The sequence below is a fragment of the Cornus florida genome, unplaced genomic scaffold (assembly GCF_030987335.1).
Source record: "Cornus florida cultivar Cherokee Brave unplaced genomic scaffold, ASM3098733v1 CherokeeBrave_3.0.0_Hap2_Chr02, whole genome shotgun sequence".
Lineage (NCBI taxonomy): Eukaryota > Viridiplantae > Streptophyta > Magnoliopsida > Cornales > Cornaceae > Cornus > Cornus florida.
In genome coordinates, this window is record NW_026775572.1 from 48213446 (window position 1) to 48235202 (window position 21757).

Here is a 21757-nt window from a genome sequence, read left to right on the forward strand (position 1 = left end):
TTCAGACTCACAATATCTTTAAGCTAAAATAAGATAGTAAAGTGTAACTTACATAAATTTCATGCTCTCCACATAGTTCGAGAATTGTAAATATATAATGCACATACATTACCATCGTGACACTTCCTCTTCTATATCTATCAACACAAGATAGCAAAAAGCACCACCACCTCTTTTCATGTTATGCTCATTACAAATACAACCTACCAAAACGACAAGGTGGACCACACGGGTTATATCTATTCTAGCTATTCGGAGATAAGAGCCTGTGGGCTCATCAATAATATACTACGGTATGGGTCTTGCTGAAAAAAAACACTATTTCTTTTAATGTGATCCTTGTCCACTGATGTATTTCTCCTCCAAATATTGTTACTTCTGCCCCCACTGCAATTTTCTGTCTTTAAGTTCATGATTTCATTCAACCTGGGTGATGCAAGAATCTTTCATCGATGGTACTCCGGTCGGAAATGAATCTCGCTCTTGGCACCCTCCTGCATCATACAATACTTGTCATATATTGATAATAAATTGAAGTTCGTAGGGAACAATATGTAATATACAAATGAAACAAGAAAATATATATATATATATATATATATATATATATATTCTTTTCTTTTTCTTTTTTTTTTTTAATGAAATAACAAAAAGTTGTTATACGAAGGGCAGAGGCTGATCAATACGCAAATGCGTCCGTTGCTTTTGCAAGGTCTTGGGCATTTCTGTTCCTACTCTAAATCTGAGTGACGTAATAACCGGACACGCTCTAGACCACGGATTTAAATGCCCAAGGCTCAATCAAAGTAAAAATGAGGCTTTGGAGTATAAGTTATTTCACACCGTTCACATAAATACAGTAGCACATTGAAATGTCCCAAAGAAACTCAATTGTGCCATTTGTGTCCTACTATATTATAGCCAATTAAGGTGCAGATAAATAATTCGAATGGTATTTCAAACGGAAGGAAAACCATCACTAAAAACTGGAAATCATTTTGATGGTTTGATGGAACAAAGATGTAATTATCTTTTATCATTACTTGTAGTGATGTTTGTAAGTTTTCATTGTGACTGTTCATAAAAATTGATTTGTACGATAATAATATATAATACACAATGGACCAAACAGTTTCCCAACACACCCCAATGCTGGCACTGTGAATTTTCATGGATTTCTAAGAGAGGAAGATGGTCATAAAACTCCATGGGTTTATTATATGAGGAAAATTAACAAAATCCTACACAAGTTTGTTACCATTACTATAATTTTGCAAAGGCATAAAAAAGTAAGTGGATATTGTCAAAAACTCCACGGGTTTCTTTTTTTCCTGATGACTTCTTATGGTAAAGGAAACATGTCTATGATGGTTCATTATGAAACTTTCCATATCCGGTGATCACTTGGACAAAACTATTTATTTATTCATTTTTTTGGATAAGTCACTCGGACAGAACTAATTTATATCAACCTTCTTTAAATTTTATCAAAAGAATCCCGAGTATCATGTCAAAAAGTATTTAAAGATTAAGGCGTACCTTAACTAAAGCAACCTTTGATGTCCTTTGCCCCTGATAAACACCTCGCAATGGTGTGGCTTTGAAATTGAGGCTTTGTCTCAGCACTTTACCCTCAGCTTCTTTTACCCCCTGAATCAAGTACGAGGTGTTGAGATATGCTATAAATTCAATACATGATGGATAATGAAATAGGCTGGACCAGGAAGCAGAAAATTCTACCAGAATTGGAAAGTGTACCTTAGATTTTGAATTAAGTCGTGTCCTTTCTGCCTCTTTCAAATTTGACTTTTCCTCGAGTTTTTTAGAAAACTGTAACAAATAATTAAAGAAAATAAATACTTGAATAACACATGGATAATAAAGGACATAATTTATCTGCAGCAAGTTAGGACAGACTTGCAACTGTAACAAGTTAAGAATCACCATAAGGAGGGATGAAAATGGATACCTCTTTGCGTTTTTCATCTCTTTCATCACTTCTCAAGCTAAAAGAAGATGGAACAGCCTTTGCATTTCTTTGATTGACACCAGCTCGTTTAGGTGACCTGTCAATCCAAAAAAAAAAAAAAAATGAACATATTATAGAAAGCAAGAGGCCAAATAGGAAAAAAGATGGTCATAAAGAGCTCTTTAATGGATTTCAGAATAGTTCGTGTTTGAATAAGTTAGTTTCCAACAAAAACCTAAATTCTAGGTCTTTGGTAATAAACTGAACTCATGCAGCCTACCCTAATGACACAGAGTGCCATCTTTGTCCCGATTGATCTCTTTCAGCATTTATCTTTTCTGCTGCCTTCCTCATTCTGCAATTCAGTTTAATAATTAGTTTCATGTTTAAAGCTCCAATAAGTCAAACCAAGTATTAGACATTAGCATATGCATATATAAACACCAATATATTTGTCTGTGGAGAGATTGTAAAATGCATACAAACAAAAATACCATTCTTGAATACTGAGACACATGATTCACAATTCATAATTCCTAATTTGAGAGCAATTTCACTCTTCCAAAGAAAGTAGATTATATATATTCTCAAATTCTTTAAATGAAGAAAAAAAACATAAGATAATATTGGAAATTATATAAAAAAAAATTGAGTAGGGGCCTTGGTGCAACGGTAAGGTTGCTCCACCATGACCCAGAGGTCATGGATTCGAAACAGGAAACACTTCTCCGGATGCGAGGGATGTGATTGGAATTCATCTTTTTTTTGTTTGTATCGCTGAGACACCCGAAGGGCCGGCCATATGTACCTCGGGAGACCAGGCCCATTCAAATCAAAATAGAGTGAGCACCTACGACTAAGGGGAATGGAATGTCGACCACGGGGTGAGATAATCTTGCCATTTTCATATCTTGGACCTCAAAAAGTACACTGGCTCTAGTATTCATCAGGACTATCCTTTCTGGTAAGAACTGACTTGATTGATTGATGGTCAAATTTAAGGCTGCGTGCATCTAACCCTCCCCAAACTCACAATGGCAGGAGTCTCGTGCACTAAGCTAGTCCTTTTTCACATAAAAAATTTCTAAATAGTAAATTCAAGATCTCTTATACATAGAAAGCTTCTAATGTTAAACATATATTGCTCATCCAACCAACAAGCCTTTTAAATATTAATGTGGGGAGAAGGAAAGCAAACTGGCACAAAGAGCACATGAAAACAATGATTAGAAAAATTTTATACGCAAGGATAGGTTATATATTAGATCAGAGAGCTCAAAAAATGCAATCACCACCAATGTATTGGTGTTGACTAACTGTATATATGATAGGTTGATTCTCAATGAAAATTAGTAATTGGCATAAACAAAGGAAGTTAACTTCTAGCTCCAATATTTTCTTCAGAAAATTTACAGTGCTAAATTAGATTACCCATGCATCTAGTCTCTAAAGTCCACTCAATGTAAGAATACATTTCAACTTTCAAGGTTTCATTTAACTTGTTTTGAAATTTTTAAACAATTGATAGTGTAGAATGTTTCGCAATAGACTTAATGAGATTCCAAATTACCCGTCATTCTCTTTCCTAGGAGTCCCTGAAGTGGACACCTTTTGCTCTGCACCCTTGGTTGACACCTGCAAAAAGAGGTTGACAAGAAACTTGAAAAGATGAAGAAGGTTCATGACTAGCTCCCCTGGTTAAAAGCGAATAGAGAAGTAGATAAGCATGGTTCAAAAGGTAGACAAACCTGCTCTGGTCCAGAAGATCTTCCATCAGTCGAATTGAAATTGTTCTGAAATGACTTAAATACTCGCTTAACAATGTCCTTATCCCCCATTTTTTCCATGATAGGAGACTTTCTAGTTGTGGTAAGAGAAGTAGAATCAGAATTTGCAGGACCCAAACAAAGAGACATGTGCAAGGATTTAGGAGCTATTCTCCTGCTTTCTCCTGCAGAAGGATTCTTGCTCTTTGTTAATGATGAATTGCTTGACTTCTTCGTTGAAGATTGAGTAGAAGACATGACAGTGGAAGTTGATGTTGGCTTTTTTAATTTAGGAGTGGAAAATTTCGGTGATTTGGGTAAAGGTGATGCAGCTTTCTTTATTGACCCTGCCAAATTCTTCTCTTTTTTGGTCGGAGTTATCTATAGACACACAAAAAGAAAAACAAAATAATAATGTAAGGCACTGGAATAATCCAAATAATTAAAAGTTCATGAAATTTAAGAAATATAATCAGATGATCTATATATGTCATATCTTCTATAAACACCAACTAGTTGTCAAGTTCAAAAGATTCACCTTTTGAGATTTTTTGAATGCACCCACTTTCGCATTCTCCTCTTTACTCTGCAGACTGTTTCCTTTCTTCTTATCCGATTTTGTTCGCAATTCCACCATGTCCTGAGATCCCTTTAAATGAGTGTCTTCTTGAACCAAGACAGTTTCTTCTGATTTTTCGGATGCACCCAATTCACCATTCTCCTCTCTATTTTGCAGACAGTCTCCTTTCTCCTTATCCATTTTTGGCAATTCCATCATGTCCTGAGATCTATTTTGATAAGTGTCTTCTTGAATTAAAACAGTTTCTTCTGATTTTTCAGATGCGCCCAATGTCACATTCTCCTCTCTATTTTGCAGATTGTTTCCTTTCTCCTTATCCATTTTTGGAAATTCCACTGTATCCTGAGATCTCTTTCGAGGAGTGTCTTCTTGAACCCATAAAGTTTCTTCTGGTCTGTTCGATTTGGGGCTATCCGGTAAGACTGGTATGCTATCCATTTCTTCCTTAGTTCCTTCGACCGATGTGCTTTGACATTCTATGGTGATTGCAGCATCCTCATTTGACTCGTCAACATGAATGCTATTCTCAACACTAATCAAATCGGTGACATGCTCAACTCCTGTAGGAAAGCTCTGACCATTAGATATACCGAATTCTGTTGCATTCCCACAGGTGATTTCACTACGATCTTCACAATTTGAATCATCTGACCTCAAAGGATCAGTCTCCATCTTCTTCTCCAGCTCCAGTAAAGCCTTCTGAGCAGCAATCTTCTTGTAATGAGCTTCAAAGTAAGCCGCCTTCTTAGCTACCGATCCAGGTGTTGAACACTTCTCAACTTCCTCCAAGTACTTGTTTGGAGAGAAAGTGGACCATTTCTCCCAAGAAAGCGATTCATTCTCAAATCTACCAAACGAAACCGATACTTCCATAGTAGATACAGAGCCAACAGACTCACCCATCTGTTTATATAACACAAAATCCAATTTCCAGGCAAATTTTCAAGCAAGAAACAGAATGAAATAACAACAAACAGTATAGGAACTTTGCAATTATGAGATGGAACTAAAAATAAATAAAAAACAAAAAAGGGAGACAATTTCAAAACACAATTAGATGAAACAAATTAAACATATGGATAACATTTAACTGATCAAAGGACAAACAGGTGTACCTTATCTTTAACATTCAGTGGTTCTACTAATGATTCACCCATTAACTCTCACAGCATGAAGGTTGAATTATCACAGAGCTACCATAAAAATACACACAGTGATCATCACACCATGGCCTGTAACAAGCATGTGCATTGCATCAATCCACTCAACCACACTAGGAGACCAATAAGAAGCAGATCAGAATGAAGACAAAAAGAGGAATAAAAGAATGCAACCAGTGAAGACATGGCATGTGCTGTGTTTTCTATCATTTTTTTTCCCCTTTTTCATCAATCATCTACACAACTGTAAAATGTCACTTTCTGGTACTTCAAGAAACTCCAAAGATCATTATTCCCCAATCATCAACACAAAAAGAAGAGTACATCTACAAAGAGATGAACACCAAAGTTGCATATAATTCTTGTAGAACTCCAAAAAAATGTTTCAAACTTTTCAACTACAATTACCCTTTTGTGGAAAGTGTAAAAGATGAAAAGGGTTTGTGTTTGTGAGTGTGATATACATGAAAACACAATAAAATAGATACATTTGAGCAATATTTAATGGGAAATTAAAGATTAAAGTTGACTCAATTATGGAGATCCAACAAAACATAATGGCCTCGTAGGAAAGCAAAAGAATAGAATAAAAAATTGGGATTTTGTTTAATTTATTTCTTACCTAAAGATTTCTCATTCGCAGACTTCAGAGAGTCCCCAACAAGATATCGATCAGATCAGCCATGAGAATGGATGGGAAAAGCAAGGCCCACATTGAAAAGCAGTACAGTATAGAGAGAGAGGGAGGAGAGAGAGAGAGAGAGGTTTACACATGTTAGAAGGTAGATCTCTAAAATCAATAATGGAACCAACTTGGGACACGTGTGGACCCTGCCAATTAAAATTCGTTGAACTAATTGGTCATTCATATAGCCCTGTTAAATTAAAGCGATATTGAACTGCCTTGTTATTCTATTCATGAAGTCTCTGTTTTATGACGTTAATTAGGTGTACATTTTGAGAAAGATTTGACCTTCGAGAGAGGACAGTATGAGAATCATATTGTGAAAAAAATTGCTAATTTTTTCATATCTTACCGAATTAGGAGGAGAGGGGTGGGAGCTCTAAAGAACACACTTATTAGGAGAGTTGACGTTCTATCACTCACGACAATAAATAATAAATTTTTTAAGAGTCTCTTATTCTATAAGTACACGATAAATGCAACCAAATCCCTATAGAGAGAAAATAAAGTAAAGGTCTCCTAATGCAAAGTATATATATATATATATATATATATATATATATATATAATAGGGTGAAGTGAAAAAAAAAAAAAAAATCCTTTAATTTGTAAAATGTGCAAAAGCACCCTTTATATTCAAACCATAGTATAAAAAAATGAATGAATAAGGGTTTCTAACCCCCAAAAAGTGCTATGAATACAAACAGTAGTATAAAAAATGAGCGAATAAGGTTTTCTAACCCCCAAAAAGTGCTATGTACGAGATATGTGGCCAATAAAACTCTTTAATACCAACACTGACGTTTTAGACTTTCCAAACTCGCGTCGCTCTTTTAAAGCATCCACAATTCGCCATCAAGTATATATAGTCTCCTTATCAATTTTTTTTTTTTTTTTTTTTGATCGACTATGGTGATGCTGACCTTTTAGAGCACCCTATAATTCACCGTCAGGTACATATAGTCTCCTTATAAGTATGTAATTTGTAAACTGTGCACATAAAACTCTTCATGTTCAAATCTTACCATTTTAGTATGAAAAATGAGCAAACAAGGGTTTCTTACCCCCAAAAAGTGTTATGTGCGAGTCACGTGACCAAAAAAATTCTTTAATACCAATACTACCCATTTGGACTTCCCAAACTACTGTCAGTCTTTTAAAACATCCACAATTTGCCATCACGCACATATAATCTCCTTATCCCTTTTTTTTTTTTTTTTAAGTCGACTATGGTACCATAGTCGATCTTTTAAAGCACTCCATAATTTACCATAAGGCACATATAATCTCCTTATCCTACATGCACTTCGCAATTACTTGGAAATTTATCCTCATTGATACATAGGATTATTTGGGACAAAATGGGCCACTTTTATTGCCCCGGCCCACTCATTGGCCCAGACCATAATAGATGGAAGGAGGTGGTGGTCAAAGTCAATTTAGTAAAGAGCAATGGATGGGCCAGTTCAACTAATAGAGTTAATCTTGATGCTATAATTTCATTTAAGTGGGACCATACTAATTTAAGGTCCAAATCATTTGTATCTGATTAAAGAGGGTTTGCCTTTCAACAAAGTAATTTTCAATTGGGCTGTCATTGTTTTCGAGATGGCAAGTGATTGTCACACTCATATCAATCCAGTTTTCAAATATGAGTCACTTTTAATTGCTTAAAGGTAAGGGAAGTTTGGGCATGAATTAAATCAAATCATCCTTTATTAATTGGTGTCACATGTTTTTTTAACGGGTGCTGTTCCCATGGGCATATTTTTATGATTTAATTTTGCCGCTTTTATATTTCTATTCTCGAATTCACTTTATCTTCCGCTTTATATGATTTAGGGCAAGAAATAAATCTGCTTTTAATCAAAAACTTGATTTTATTTTTATTTTTATTTTTTACAAAAAGAAATATATGATTTGATTTGAAGTCTATTTGTTGGATTTGAGTCATGATTTAAATCAAAATTTTAATAGGGTTGGATATGCAACCTTTTTAAAAGAAGAATCATTTCAAATAAAGGTCTGAAACTCTGAATGGCATATAAATATAGCATTAAATCGATAGAATTTCAAATCTGACACATAAATTGCGTGGGAGAGCATTAAATCGATACAATATAATTTAGTTCAAATCGTATTAAATTTTGAAAAATCATCAACATCCACGTAATGGTTTACATTTTACACTTTTTATCACTATTTATATATATATATATGCTATTTATCATTGTGTCTAAATCAAATATACATTGAAGGCCTTTTATCTTTCCTTGTTTTTCCATCTTCTTATGCTCTTAAGCTACTCCATCTCCTCCCCCACAATGTGGATACATAATTCTTATAACTACTTCTCTCTAACATGTGATATATATATATATATAAGTGTGCCTTAAATTAATTTTGGTTTCAATTATATATATACATGTATTTTAATTATTATAAGCAATTTTCCTTCCTCAAATGAGAGGTGATGTTAACACTCCATTTATTTTTCTATTGTGAAATTCTATAATTAACCCTCAAAAGTGGGATATGTAGTAGTAGTTTTTAACAAAAATGGTATTTAATAAAAATATATTATGCGAGATAAGTATATTTATATCCAGACGCTAGTGCTCTAACAAATTTTAGACCATGAAGTGCTTTATGTACAAGATGAGCTTGCCTTTAAATGATGACGTCGTAAGACTTGATTGCCAATTTTATACATACTCCCTTCCTCTTATAAAAATTGCCACCTTTCTATTTTTGACTGTCTCAAAATTATTGTCCAAAATAATTGTCCAAGTTCGCAAACTACCCAAACACATAATAAAAATAAAAATAAATTTAAAATTTATTTTCATTTTCATTTTTGTTTTCTATACAAGAGTGGAAGTAGAAATAATAGCTGACTAAAACCATTTGGCTTTGGCTACTTCGGTATGATGGACTGCTGGTGGTGCATACGTACGATATTAAAGAGAGTAGAATGTGAGTATTATTTTCCTCGAGGCTCCAATTATTTAGATGTAAAATAATTTTATTTTTTGGTGTTTGATTGTCGTAAAAATAATAAAAATATATTAAAAAATAATAAAAATAACTTATCTAACAATTTTCGGTAAGTTATTTAATACGTCCTGTCCAATGAAATCAACCCCAATCTATCAATAGAACTACCATAACAGTGTGCTGCTCTGATCTACTCAATAGCAATTCCAAGTACAAAAATCAGAGGGCCAAAGAAACTAAATTTGACATGGCTTGCAATGCCAGCAGAAAACCGAGATAATCAGGGCAAAACAAAAAACGAAATGATCCAGAAAATTTGTAGCTGTGGACAAACAATGATGGATTCAAGCCCAAAATTATTTTATGTATCAAAATATTCAGTGTCTCACAGCAGCGCTGGGGAGAAGCAAATCGAATTTCATGTACAATTGTTATGTTCCACAAAATAACTATATCTTCAAAATGTAAAAATTACTCTGAATAACGCCAATCGAAAGAGCTTCCTATACCAAAACGAAAACAAGCCGAGACTAAACAGGGAACAGATTCTGCTGCTCGCAATTCTATCTTCTTATTCCTGTTAGTCAAGAAGAGGAACAGCTTCTATTGTTCACCTCAAGGAAGCACAGCTTTCACTTCTTTCCTATCTGCTCCACATGCCTGCAACAGAAAATCAAACCATCAATTTATGCAAACTAGCAAATATAAATAAGGGCGACGTGTAAAACAATTTTATTCATTTATTTGTTTGTTTATGACACTACATGCTCTGTACCACAGTGGAAGTGGAACCATTGTTTTGACTGTAATTAGTGTACCCTCCAATCGATAGCTAGCATAAACTGAGAAGTGGTAACTAGTGTTCAAATATTAACTTTGCTTTTGATTGGTTTGAAAAAGTTAGAATTTAGAAAAGAAAATAATAATCACCATTATAAACTTCAATTTCTGAGAAGTGGTAACTTGTCTATTATTAGCCTAATTGCCATACAAGTGTCAGTTATTCTTGTCTTGCATATAGATAAGCTAATTGGGAGTCGGATGTTCTTTGACCAAAAGAGGTGGTTGTTTTTGTTATTCATTTAGATATTTTTTAGGCCATCCGATGGGTTTTTCATCTGAGGGGTAAATTTATTTATTTTTTCCCTGTTTCCTCTATATTTAAAAGGTCAACAACAAAGTCTAGAGTTCTTTAGCCTAAGAGGTGGTACATGGGTAGTGAAGTACACAGAGAGTTTAGGTTCAGATGACAACAGGGCAGACCAGAGAGAGAGAGGAGTTAATCTCAACATCCAGCTTAAAAATGTCACAGCCAATTTTGCAGCCTTGTCCTGCCATAGATAGGGGATGGGAACCCCCCTTGACTAGTCACACTTCTAACCACTTAAACCAACACTATCATGGTTGGCACCACAATTTGGAGTCATTGTGCTGACAGGCACCGAGCTCCGTATGGCCCACCAGGCCATGCTCCTGACCTGGTGGAGGCATCAAACATCAAGGTGCCAGATTTACGATTCACCTCCAAGACTCTCCAAAGTATGTACATTACTTTGCATTTCCTTCCCCAAGTGGGGCCAAAAAGGGGGATTGGAGGATGGATTTTTGCACTCTCTTCTCTCTCTCTACCAATCCTCAAACCCTAGACCTAACCACACAAGCCAACTCCCAAGCCAAAGAGGCCATAAGAGGATCAGCATGGATTTTTGCACTTTATAGTTCCCATATGGCAGTTCCAGAGTCGCCATGTGCCAATACCAAAACGGGTCACATGGTTATTCATCACAAGAGAATTACAAGTTTTAACAAAGTCTAATTATCATATTCACCATTTCCTCGTATCAACAAGCTAGGGCTGTATTTATATTTCCTTCTTGCATTTCTTCTTTTACCATTTTGTCAAAGGTCAGGCCTTTGAAGCTGACATGTTCCCCCCCTCCCCAAAAAAAAAAATGAAAAAAAAGGAAAGAAGATGATATTGATAAGAAAAAAAACCCACATATACTCCTTATCTCAAGTTTCACCTTTTATTTTTAATTGAATGGGATGTAAAATAAATATATCCACCTTTCATCGAATCTCATCCTTGTAATCCCTAACTTAAAGAATCTGACAAATTTTATTTTCTTCTACCCAGTTTTCTGCATTTTGTCATAATATCACAAGCCTCCTAGAAGTATCATTATATGTACAACCAAACAAGACACACAAAACATAAGAACCAATACCAACTAGAGGTACAGAATGTTTTACACATGTTAAAAATCATATTTCATATATATGTAGTGTATCAAAAACTGTAATAATAATAGGAATCAATAACCTTTCTTTATACTTTTGTTAGATAATGTATGTCTTCATTGTTCAGGGTATATAACCAACTCACAGAGATTCAAAGAAATAAGAAAATCTACCTCTACTCCGAAGCCTTTCACATAGACATTGGTGAATAGATCAGAAGGATCTGGCATTTGACTTTCCTGGAATTGCAGAAAAACAGAAAAGATCCATAACCAATAATTCAAGAAAGGCAACCTTTCAGAAGTGTTGCACATAGTAAACAATTAAAAATAAAAATATGATATCCTCCTCACCTTGGCTTGAGCAATGGCTTCGTCTACCTCTTTTCTCACTGCCTTTTCAGTATCCTGCACAAAATAAATAAATAATCCTATAGTTGTTCTTTCTCACAACACTTTATCAAGTTAAGAAATTAAATGTTCTAAATCCAACCAAATTCCATAGCATAAAATTTCTTATGATGTAAACTTTGAGGATTCAAGTCATTCGATACCTTTAGCTCCTTTTCAGTGGCTAGCTCATGGGATAATATCAGCTTTCTTACTCTTTCAATTGGATCACGCACCTGGCAGTATTACAATAAATCCCCAAAACATATCATATTAGATATATAAGACACAGATTAACAAGCATTTCCTTTTAGAGAGAAATTGCTGTTGAGAAAATATCAACCTGTCTCACACCAGAAATCTCATCACGCGTACGGTAGGTGCTCCCAGGATCAGACATAGAGTGGCCGTGATACCTGTAAGTGTCCATTTCAAGAATCTGAACACGAACATAGAAAGACAGAAAAATGTTATTTCTATATAAAATGATGTATCAAAAAATGAAATAGATATCAATCCAAGCAACTCTTGGTTAGATAAATGCATAAACTGAAGTATATGCAATTGGTTTACTATCAGTGTAAGAGCAACCAGGAATTACACAACTTCCACAACTTGGTTTCCCCTATTTGCAATATATTGTCCAGTAGGATTATATTCCATATCTAAAAGTAGCTTCACAAATCATATTCTATACTATTGCACAAAATTTACATGTCCCAAATACCGCTCTCTTTTTAATTTTTAATATATCCATCTATAGAGCACATGTATACAAAGTATAAGACAAAAAGTAACCACACTTTTCAAGAGATATAACTCATGGACATGTATTCTGAGATTTTTTTTTTTTTGATAAGTAAAAATATATTAGAAAAACGTTCAAAAGGGGAACGTGTCCATAATACACAAAAACGAAAGAGCAAAACATGTATTCTGAGATTTGACTATAACAAGAAGAATATGAGCCTGTTTGGGATTGCTTTTCAACCATTAAAAGAACTTTTATTTTTAAAAAAATTGTATATGTGTTTTTGGTAACCATTAAAAGCGCTTTTCATGGTTACCAATTTTAGTTCAATAGAACTTTTGAATGAAGCTAAAATTTCTTACTTTTAAAACTGCGTTCTGAGTAGATATTTTAAATTTTAGGTAACTGTATTTCATTAGGCAATTTTTTCCCTTTATCTTTTTTATAAAGACAATTCAATCCCCTTTTTTATAAAGTCATGTTATTATCAAATATAATAGGTGCTGCAGCACTTACTTCTAAACGGATTAAGTACTTATCTAATTAAGTGCACTTGATAATGCAATTTGAATATTACCAAAAACAATAAGCGCCACTTAAAATGAGATAAAATTTTAAGTGACATGGACATCAATTGTCGCTAAATACTGAAAATTCAAAAAGATATCAAAAATATTTATTTCTTAATTACCACTTAAAAACTTTAGCACTTAAAATTCAGCTCTTAAAATTTTCAGTTTTATCAAATAGCACCATAGAAACATTCAATTAAAGGACATTATTGTAAAATTAGTAATATATGTGAAGTATAACTTTTGTAATTGGCATATTTTGGTGTCAAATCGTGTCCGATCAAGTTGTAATTTTCTATTTACTTTTGAGTCTCGATGTCGGAAGCGGAACTACATGTGCATACGTACTTCGGATCAATGAAAACAACAATTAGACAAGGTATGTGAGTGAGAACACATTGCACATATATAGATTGAGTTGGAACAAGAGTGCATTGAGTTTCTTATAGCTAAAACAGGTTTATTTTTACAATCTGTAAAAGTACAACCGGTTCAGTGTGCAATTCAACCGGTTGAACTTCTGCACACAGAAAAGTGCACTGTTTATCAGGTCTCTATAAACATCTATATACAGAAAAGTGCACTGTTTTTTGCACAAATTTGCCAAGTTTTCCAAGCCTTTTTAGGTCTCTATAAACATCTATATATATTCTTTTTATCTCAAAAAATCAGTATACCTAACATGCTTTTTACTAACAACAATTTTATGTCGGCTTTATAGATAAAAGCGTTTTTCTCCATTCTAACAGCAATGCCAAATGGGCCCCTATTATTCAATCAAATGTAATAAATTTCAGATCCCAAAATCTATATTACTTGGCTTGTACTTGTACGCATCCATTATGAGCCAAATCTCCCATATTTTATTTTTAATGAAATTTATGACATTTAATAGAAAACTAAGTAAACCAAATGTGCAAACTACTTTTGGGTTCCTACGTTTCATGTCCAAGTATTGGATTTATCAAATCCCAAACTAAAGACAAGAGGACATGACTAAATATTCACACTTAATAAATATTAGCTAAAATGGGATCTATATGTACCATAGAGCATCTGGAGCAATAATATAACAAAAAGAACATTATAAAAGAATTATGCACAATCATATCATAAATTTGAAAATTATAGGATACTTGCTAGATGCATGTACACTAAACATGTCAAAAAGGTCTTATTACACCAAAACCTAAGTGCATCTGTTCGACACAGGTGTCTTGGGGATCTAGAAGAGTCCATGTACAATGGCAGTGTACACATGTCCGGTCTTCATCCCTACCAAAGCTTCACAAACAAAAAATACAAATTCCTAAAAAGGCAAGTCTATCATGAGGGCACTCATTGCAATTATTTTTAAAAAAAAAAACTTATAAAAATATATATATATCATGAGGGCACTCACATCGTGAGCGCACCCTCATTATAACTTTTTCCTTACTTAGAAATAGCTATGCTTTCCTACCTCAGAAGAGATATCGAATCTTGCTATGATATAATTCCCCATGCATGTTTTGTCAAAAGGTTTTACAAGAAGTAACTCCTCCACCTTTAACTTTGTGATTTGACACAGAATGCAAACTTTTAAAATCATGACTCAAGGAAACAATAGTATACAATTCCTGTAACTAATAACTAAGTCAGTCTATATCTCACATATATATAACTATTGTTTTAATATGTGTTAGGATTATGAGTAACGTTAGCAAATTCCTACTAAAACATCGGTTGTAGTGTGCCGAAGTATCATGAGTCATTCGTCTACAACCACGGTTCATGGAGGTTGATGGGGAAAAAGACCTCAGGACTTGATCACTTTTCTAAGGCACAGGTGAATGAGACCATAGATATCTGAGTTGATCTAGGTTTGTTTTTTGTTTGGCTCAAAATATTTTTTATAAATTTGTTATTTTTTATTTTTCAAAAATGTTCTTTTGAATTGAAGTTTTCTCAAATTGTTTTTTGAAATTAATATTTATTGAAAAACTGAGTGTTGAAAGATGATGGTTGTTGATAGATGGACTGATCAAAAGTTTTTCAAAAAAACAAAATGTTTTGATATTCTAGTAAGCCTCAATTGAAAGCTTGATTAATCAAGGACCCCCAGTAGGTGTCGATCGACCACTAGATCGATCAAACCCTGCAGAAACTTATTTTGAAAACTCTCTTTAAATTAGATTTCTAAAATAATTCTGCTTACCATATACCATATAGCCAGTCTAGGCTCACCAATTGAATCTCTACATGTATTAGAGAGAATCCTAATTTTATAGAGAAAACCCTAGTTTCTCAATCTAGGGTTTTACATAGTTTGACCATCACATGTGATTGAGAATCTACAAGAAGGAAATCATCAACACTACAAGAGCAATTCAACTGATCAAGAAAAGAAGGATTGAACAAATCATCAAGAAGCAGATTTTGTGCAAAGCAAATCTATCGATGGATCAGCAGCAGATGAATCGGGGTAATCTTGCATTAAGTCTGAGTTGGGATGAACTAGGTGATTCTAGGGTGAATTGGAAACTTAGTTGTAAGCCTCTTTCTCTCATAGTGGACTGCTCATGACTGGACAAGGTCTCGTGGGTTTCCCCTGTTAGAGTTTTCCACGTAAAAATCTTGTGCCTCTCTACTCACTATTTATTTTATATTGGAAAATGATATGAGAACCGAACCAAACAACCAAATGAGAGGTCGAATTTAACGTGGCTTGGCCACGTCAGATTATTTTCTTAAAAGTATAAACGCGTGAGATACCCCTTCGTTTCTCTCTCCTCGCTCCTTCTAATTCTCGGTTTTTCTTCTCTATTCAATCTTATCTCAATTGATTCTAGTTTTGTGTCTCTCCTTTTGATTTTGCAAAATTGAAGATAAAAAAAAAAATTAAAATTTCAATGTTTTGCTGATACAGAAGGTACAAAATCAAAAAACTATAACTATTGTTTCTGTCCTTTAAATTTTGTATTTTTGAAAATCAAACAAAAACTTTGATATATGTATACGTTCCATCCAAACGTTTGGACCAGTCTCAAACTAGAATTAATCTGGAGAAATTTGACCACTAGATTTCGGGAAAGAGGATAGATAAGAAGAATTGATGAAGAACGGGAGAGAGAAATGAAGAGGAAGAGAGAGAAAAAGGAGTTAGCGTCTTACGCGTAATGAAATTGTCTGACGTGGCTATAGCCACGTCAAGTTCGGTGTCTTTTCGGTAGAAATCTTCGGTTTCTCTATCACTGCTCTTTTATATTTTATGTTTTTATGTGAATGGAATTGAGATATGAACCAAACTAATTAACATAAATTCAAATCATAATTGCAATAATTCAAAATGTTTGTTGCAAAAATAATATCCATAAGACCTATTCACCCCACCTGTAGGTCTAGTTTATTGGACGTTCTACTGGATAACAGTCCGATCCTACAATTTACATCAAAGCAGGTTACTCAACATAGAGAGTTGATTTATAGGAAGAATTACGGGTATTAAAAAAGTGGAATCAATTGATTTTGTTTGTTTTGATGATAATGCTTTCTTTGATAATTTGAAGTGAAAGAATAGTTCTAGCTTATTTGATACTTCCTCTGATATTGAATATGATAGTGAATTAAATTTACTCAAGGATAAACATAGTGTTTGTGATTCTGGCAAGGAGTTAGTTGATTCTAAATCATGTCACAATGATTCTAGTTTCGACTTTTGATTATTATGAAAATGATATTTTTAGACTAGTTTTTTGGGAGCTGTATAATGCTTTTCTGTCTTAAAATGGAAAACTTTAAATTGTTGAATAAATTAAATGATATTGAACAATAAAATCTGAAAAATAAAAATTAGAAATGCTAGTTCAACAATTCTAATGACTAAATTTAAGAAAGAGAAAGACGTATTATCCAAGAGAGTGAAAACTTTCGAACTAGAGGCTACATTGTCCAAGGAGCTTAATGAGGTCTCAAAATCTAAGATAGATGAGTAAGAAACAAATCTTAAGAGAGCAAATAATATTGGAACATCTAAACTAGTTACGAAAAATAAAATTGAGATATCTTTTAAAGATAAATTTCATAAGAAATCTAGTGAAGTTTAAAAAGAAAAATTCCTCTAAGCATGTTCCTACATGTCACTGTTGTTTTAAGAAAGGTCATAAAATTTAAGTGCACAAAAAGAATAAATTAGCTAAAGAAGAAAGAATGCGTGAACAAATCTCTCTAGCAATAAAAATACTGAAACTAAAAAAGAAGTTGAAAACTTTTCCCATAAAGAAAGAAGAGGCTAAATTGAAGAAATCAACACAATCTACAGATAAGAAAGAAAGATAGAGATTGCTTGGTGATCCACACAACACTAAAAGCTAATGACGCTAAATATTGGTAGGCATATGACTGGAAATAAATCTTTCTTTTTCTACTTTAATCGATTGTGATGGTTGTACACTTAGGTTTGGAGATGGTAAGGTAGCACATAATAGACTTATGGTACTGTCAAAATTCCCAAGGTCTTGGAGTTTGAAGACTATGGTACTCTTCAAATTCTTAAATCGTGACTCAAACGTAAATGAAAGCAAATAAAACCCACGCTAGTTGCATCATAATGCCCACCAAGGTCATAAATGATGCAACTTGACCAAAACCCCCAATTATTCAGGACTCCAAATGGCCCCCCACACCATCGAGCATATGCCAAATCAAAGCTCGCCCTTGGAACTCTCCTTTCCACCTCTTTTGTACACCTTTAGAGATTGCTTCCACAGATATCCATCATCTCATCGGATGAACATTTAGACCATTCAATAGGATGGGCCTCCCACAATTATCATACCATGTGAAAACAAGCATCTGCAGAAATTTGAGACAAAGCATCCAGCCTAGCATAATTGTGGTCACATGGAGTTTGATAATTCCTACAATTAAAGTTATCTTTTGAGACAGCCTCCAGCCTAGCATAATTGTGGTCACACAGAGTTTGATAATTCCAACAATTTAAGTTACTTTATGCGTGTAATGTAATTTTCCTCAGCTAAAGAAATTAAATGTAAAATGATTTTGTTGTTCAACAGCACGTCTATATGGAATTATTATCAGTCTGTCTTTTACAGACTTTTTTTACATAATTCCAGTTAATCGGCTTGCTTTAACCAAAAAATTATGCTGTATTGACACATTGGAATCCAAACAAGCAGATTATTAAGATAATTCACAGGAATATAACGGTTAAATTTGACAACGAACCCAAATAAGAATAAGGAGATGCAGGTTTTATTAAATGGGTTGCACTGAAAACAAGAACTATAGACAAAATTTAAAAAAAAAATTCAGCATGCTTCAAATGCCAAATAAATGTACTCACAATGGGTCCATTCTTCAAAGCATGCTCCTTAGCAAATTTGCACGCTTGTTTCACGGCAAGGATATCCATACCATCTACCTGTGTGAGGATGTAAAATATACGATTATTATGAAGCATAGGAAACAATAATACATGGAAATAGAAATGACAAAAATACAACAATAATTTCTTATCATTATTCAGTGACCTGGCATTGGTATTTTCTCATACAGAAGTTGAACCAAGACTACTTTCTACTCAATACCCAAAGGTCAATTAAATGTGGAGCACCTATTACAAGAAACCCACATACACACACAATCTATTTTCAGTAGCTCTCTGTGTGTAAAATTCCATTATACTGGTTCAACTCTTTAAATCAACACGCAAAGGAAAACGTTGAAAATAAACTATATTCATCATCGCACATCGCAGACAATAATCTAGAACCAGAAATGTCCCCACTATCTATTAAAATCTATTTGTACTAGTTAAGAAAAATTTACCATGTAAAGATTGTATAATTCCATTAAGAAACAATGAATTCCCCTTGAAATCTACTCCATGGAATTGATCATAGATCCCAAGTAGTTATAAGACTTTGTTAAGCAGAGCTCAATTGATAAGGACTCAACCAAATGATGACCTAATGTACTGTAATTATCATCCTCCAACTGATTCTTGTTCTCAGAAAACAAGTTACTACCGTTCCTTTATTCTAAAAATAATGTAAAAAAACCAGAAGAGGTAAATTGTAAAAAGGCATTTGTGCTTTGGTTAAAGTTGTATACCATGTTAGGAAACATGATTTCCCTTAAAATTTGCCTCATGCCTTCATGGATATGATCATATAATCCCCAAATAGTTGATTCCATTAAGAAACATGAATTCCCTTTAAAATTTACTTAACAAATTTAATCATATAAACCCCGAATAGTTATAAAGGTCTTGTTTAGCAAAGTTCAACTGATTGGGACTCAACCAAATGATGACGTAATGTTCTGTGACTATCATCCTCCAATTGATTCTTATTCTCGAGGCACAAGTTACTACCGTTCCTTCGATCTCAAATATATTGTTAACATTAAAAAACCATGCAAGGCAAATTGCCAAAAGGCACTTCCACTTGTGCTTTGACAAAAGTTGTGAAGTGTTAGGTAAGAAACAAAAAGTGCATCGTAATATAATTAATGCAATTCAAATTGCTAAAACACTCAAAACAGGCTAGACCTTACAAAATTTGAACAGTCAACCCTACAGAACACAAGTGGATGGAAACAAGGAAGACAAATTGATACTCAAACAAATGCAACCTTTATAGAGAAAATAAAAATATCTTAAGATTTTCTGACAGAGTAACACATTACACCAGCTCCCTATAATCCACTATTACAAAATAACTTCCTTTTACCAATTTTTAATAGTGGTATGTGACATAACACTAAAACTACAAAACGTATGAAACCCCATGAACGTAAGAAATTCATTGAATTGCCAATAAAAAGTTCATGTGTTTTATCATTGGAAGAACAATTTATCATAACAAAAATAAAATAATGCTCCTTCACAACATAATCTATCATGGATATGATAAAATACAAGAACTAAAGTATATATCTGATTCCTAAGACCAGTAAAATTTCTAACAAATCAAAATAATAGCATTATTTCGTGGTAATTTAAACAACAAACCAAAATTCACTTAAATTGCAGAAACAAAACAATAAGACTCCATATAATCCAAACACTCAAAGCAACACCATATATAACCCAATTTCACCTTCAAACCAGGAACATAATCTCCCCTTTTGTAGTAGGCCGGACTCTTGGCAGCTCTCCATTCCGCCGTCCCCATCCCATCTGCAACACCATTTCAAAATCAATCATATCACACAACAATTATATATGTTACTCAGTGGGCAGACTGGATACACGCTAAACTTTGGCATTATTTGCACAAAGTGGCTACTCTCATGAACCCATGTTTTCAAAATTGACAACCAGAGCATTTTACCACTGCACTAAACAATAACCCCTATATATAAACACACACATATATGTATATGAAATTAAATTGTGTTAATTCATCCAATCCTTACAATGATTGTTTTCACAGACCAAAATGGCAGGCAAATCCCAAAGTGCTGCGATATTAAGAGCCTCAAACAACTGCCCCTGATTGGCGGCACCATCACCGTACATTGCGAAGGTCACATGTTCTTCCTTTGAATACTTCTGAGCAAATGCCAATCCAATACCCAACGGAATCTGAGCCCCAACAATTCCATGCCCTCCATAGAACCCAGCTTCCTTCTTGTAGAAATGCATCGACCCGCCTTTTCCTTTGGAGCACCCGCCCCGACGACCCATGAGCTCGGAGAACGTCTCCAGTAGGGTTCCGCCGCGGCCGAGGTAGATGCAGTGGTCGCGGTAGGCAGTGATGATGCAGTCCTTTTTGGTGATCGCCGCCTCCATGCCGGCGGAGACGGCCTCCTGGCCGTCGTAGAGGTGGCAGAAGCCGCGGATGAGCTTGGATTTGTAGAGCGAGTCCGCAGCGATCTCCATGCGGCGCATGAGCGCCATGTCATGGAAGAAGGAGAGGAGTTCTTTGGGGGAGGTGTCGACGGAGCGAGACGGAGGGTCGCATTGGTGGGCGGTGAAGGGGGCGCTGGTTTCGACGGTGATGGTGGTGGTGTCGGATGAGAAGGGACGGTGGAGAGATGGGGTGCAGGAGATTGCGGTGGAGATGGGTTTCAGGAGATTGGAAGCGCGGTGTGTTAGAGCCATTGGATTGGATCGTAACTGTTATGATTGGTTATTGTTTCTCTCTCCAACAATGAACAAGTGTCTGAGAGGAGAGAGAGAAAGTTAAAAGGAATGTGGAGTCCAAAAGTGGCGGAGCTGGTGAGTTTAGTCGCCGATTTTGAATGGAGAGAAGTCGACACACACCAGTAACGAATTGGTAGGTGGAGTTCCCAGGTGGACAAAATAGTTTTCTTGGGAAGACAATTTTCCCATTTTGCCCTTCGTAGTCAAGATAGGAATATCTATATATAATATATCCACACATCATGCAACATGTGTTGTTTGATTGGTTTATTATATGTCATTTCAACAGATTTAGCACCATGTTTGGCACTATTGTTTAAGGATTTCGACATGCTCAATTAATTCTAACCTCCTTTTTTGAATGAGTAATGGTTCCATTTGACTCCAATAGGCAGGGTGTAACCAGAAGGTAACTGAAAATTAAGTACGAATTATTTTAAGGCTTGAAATTTAAGTGTTGAATTGTTTAAATGATAATTAAAAATTAAATATTTT

The 21757-nt window shown here is 34.5% G+C and overlaps 2 protein-coding genes across 5 annotated transcripts; both read right to left on the reverse strand.

Moving 5' to 3' along the window:
- Positions 1 to 6244, reverse strand: LOC132294923 (protein WVD2-like 7). 4 transcript variants are annotated; one of them, XM_059792946.1, is made up of 10 exons: positions 6098 to 6244; positions 5431 to 5547; positions 4274 to 5218; positions 3718 to 4116; positions 3540 to 3604; positions 2250 to 2324; positions 1970 to 2066; positions 1759 to 1830; positions 1540 to 1650; positions 1 to 494 (listed from the first exon to the last, which is right to left on the reverse strand). In XM_059792946.1, the coding sequence occupies exons 2-10, from the start codon at positions 5470 to 5472 to the stop codon at positions 447 to 449; spliced, it is 1854 nt and encodes a 617-aa protein (XP_059648929.1). In that variant the 5' UTR covers positions 5473 to 5547; positions 6098 to 6244; the 3' UTR covers positions 1 to 446. The 4 variants fall into 4 exon arrangements, with proteins under 4 accessions (XP_059648929.1, XP_059648931.1, XP_059648932.1 ...); XM_059792948.1 differs by having other exon boundaries at positions 5431 to 5588; positions 6098 to 6243; XM_059792949.1 differs by lacking the exon at positions 6098 to 6244 and adding an exon at positions 5650 to 5801.
- Positions 6245 to 9496: 3252 nt separating this feature from the next.
- LOC132294924 (pyruvate dehydrogenase E1 component subunit alpha, mitochondrial-like) lies at positions 9497 to 21400 on the reverse strand. The gene is made up of 8 exons (XM_059792951.1): positions 20533 to 21400; positions 20214 to 20293; positions 18455 to 18532; positions 12131 to 12226; positions 11952 to 12023; positions 11752 to 11805; positions 11572 to 11637; positions 9497 to 9817 (listed from the first exon to the last, which is right to left on the reverse strand). Exons 1-8 carry the CDS (start codon positions 21218 to 21220, stop codon positions 9773 to 9775), a joined length of 1179 nt encoding a protein of 392 aa, XP_059648934.1. The 5' UTR covers positions 21221 to 21400; the 3' UTR covers positions 9497 to 9772.
- Between the last annotated feature and the right edge of the window lie 357 nt (positions 21401 to 21757).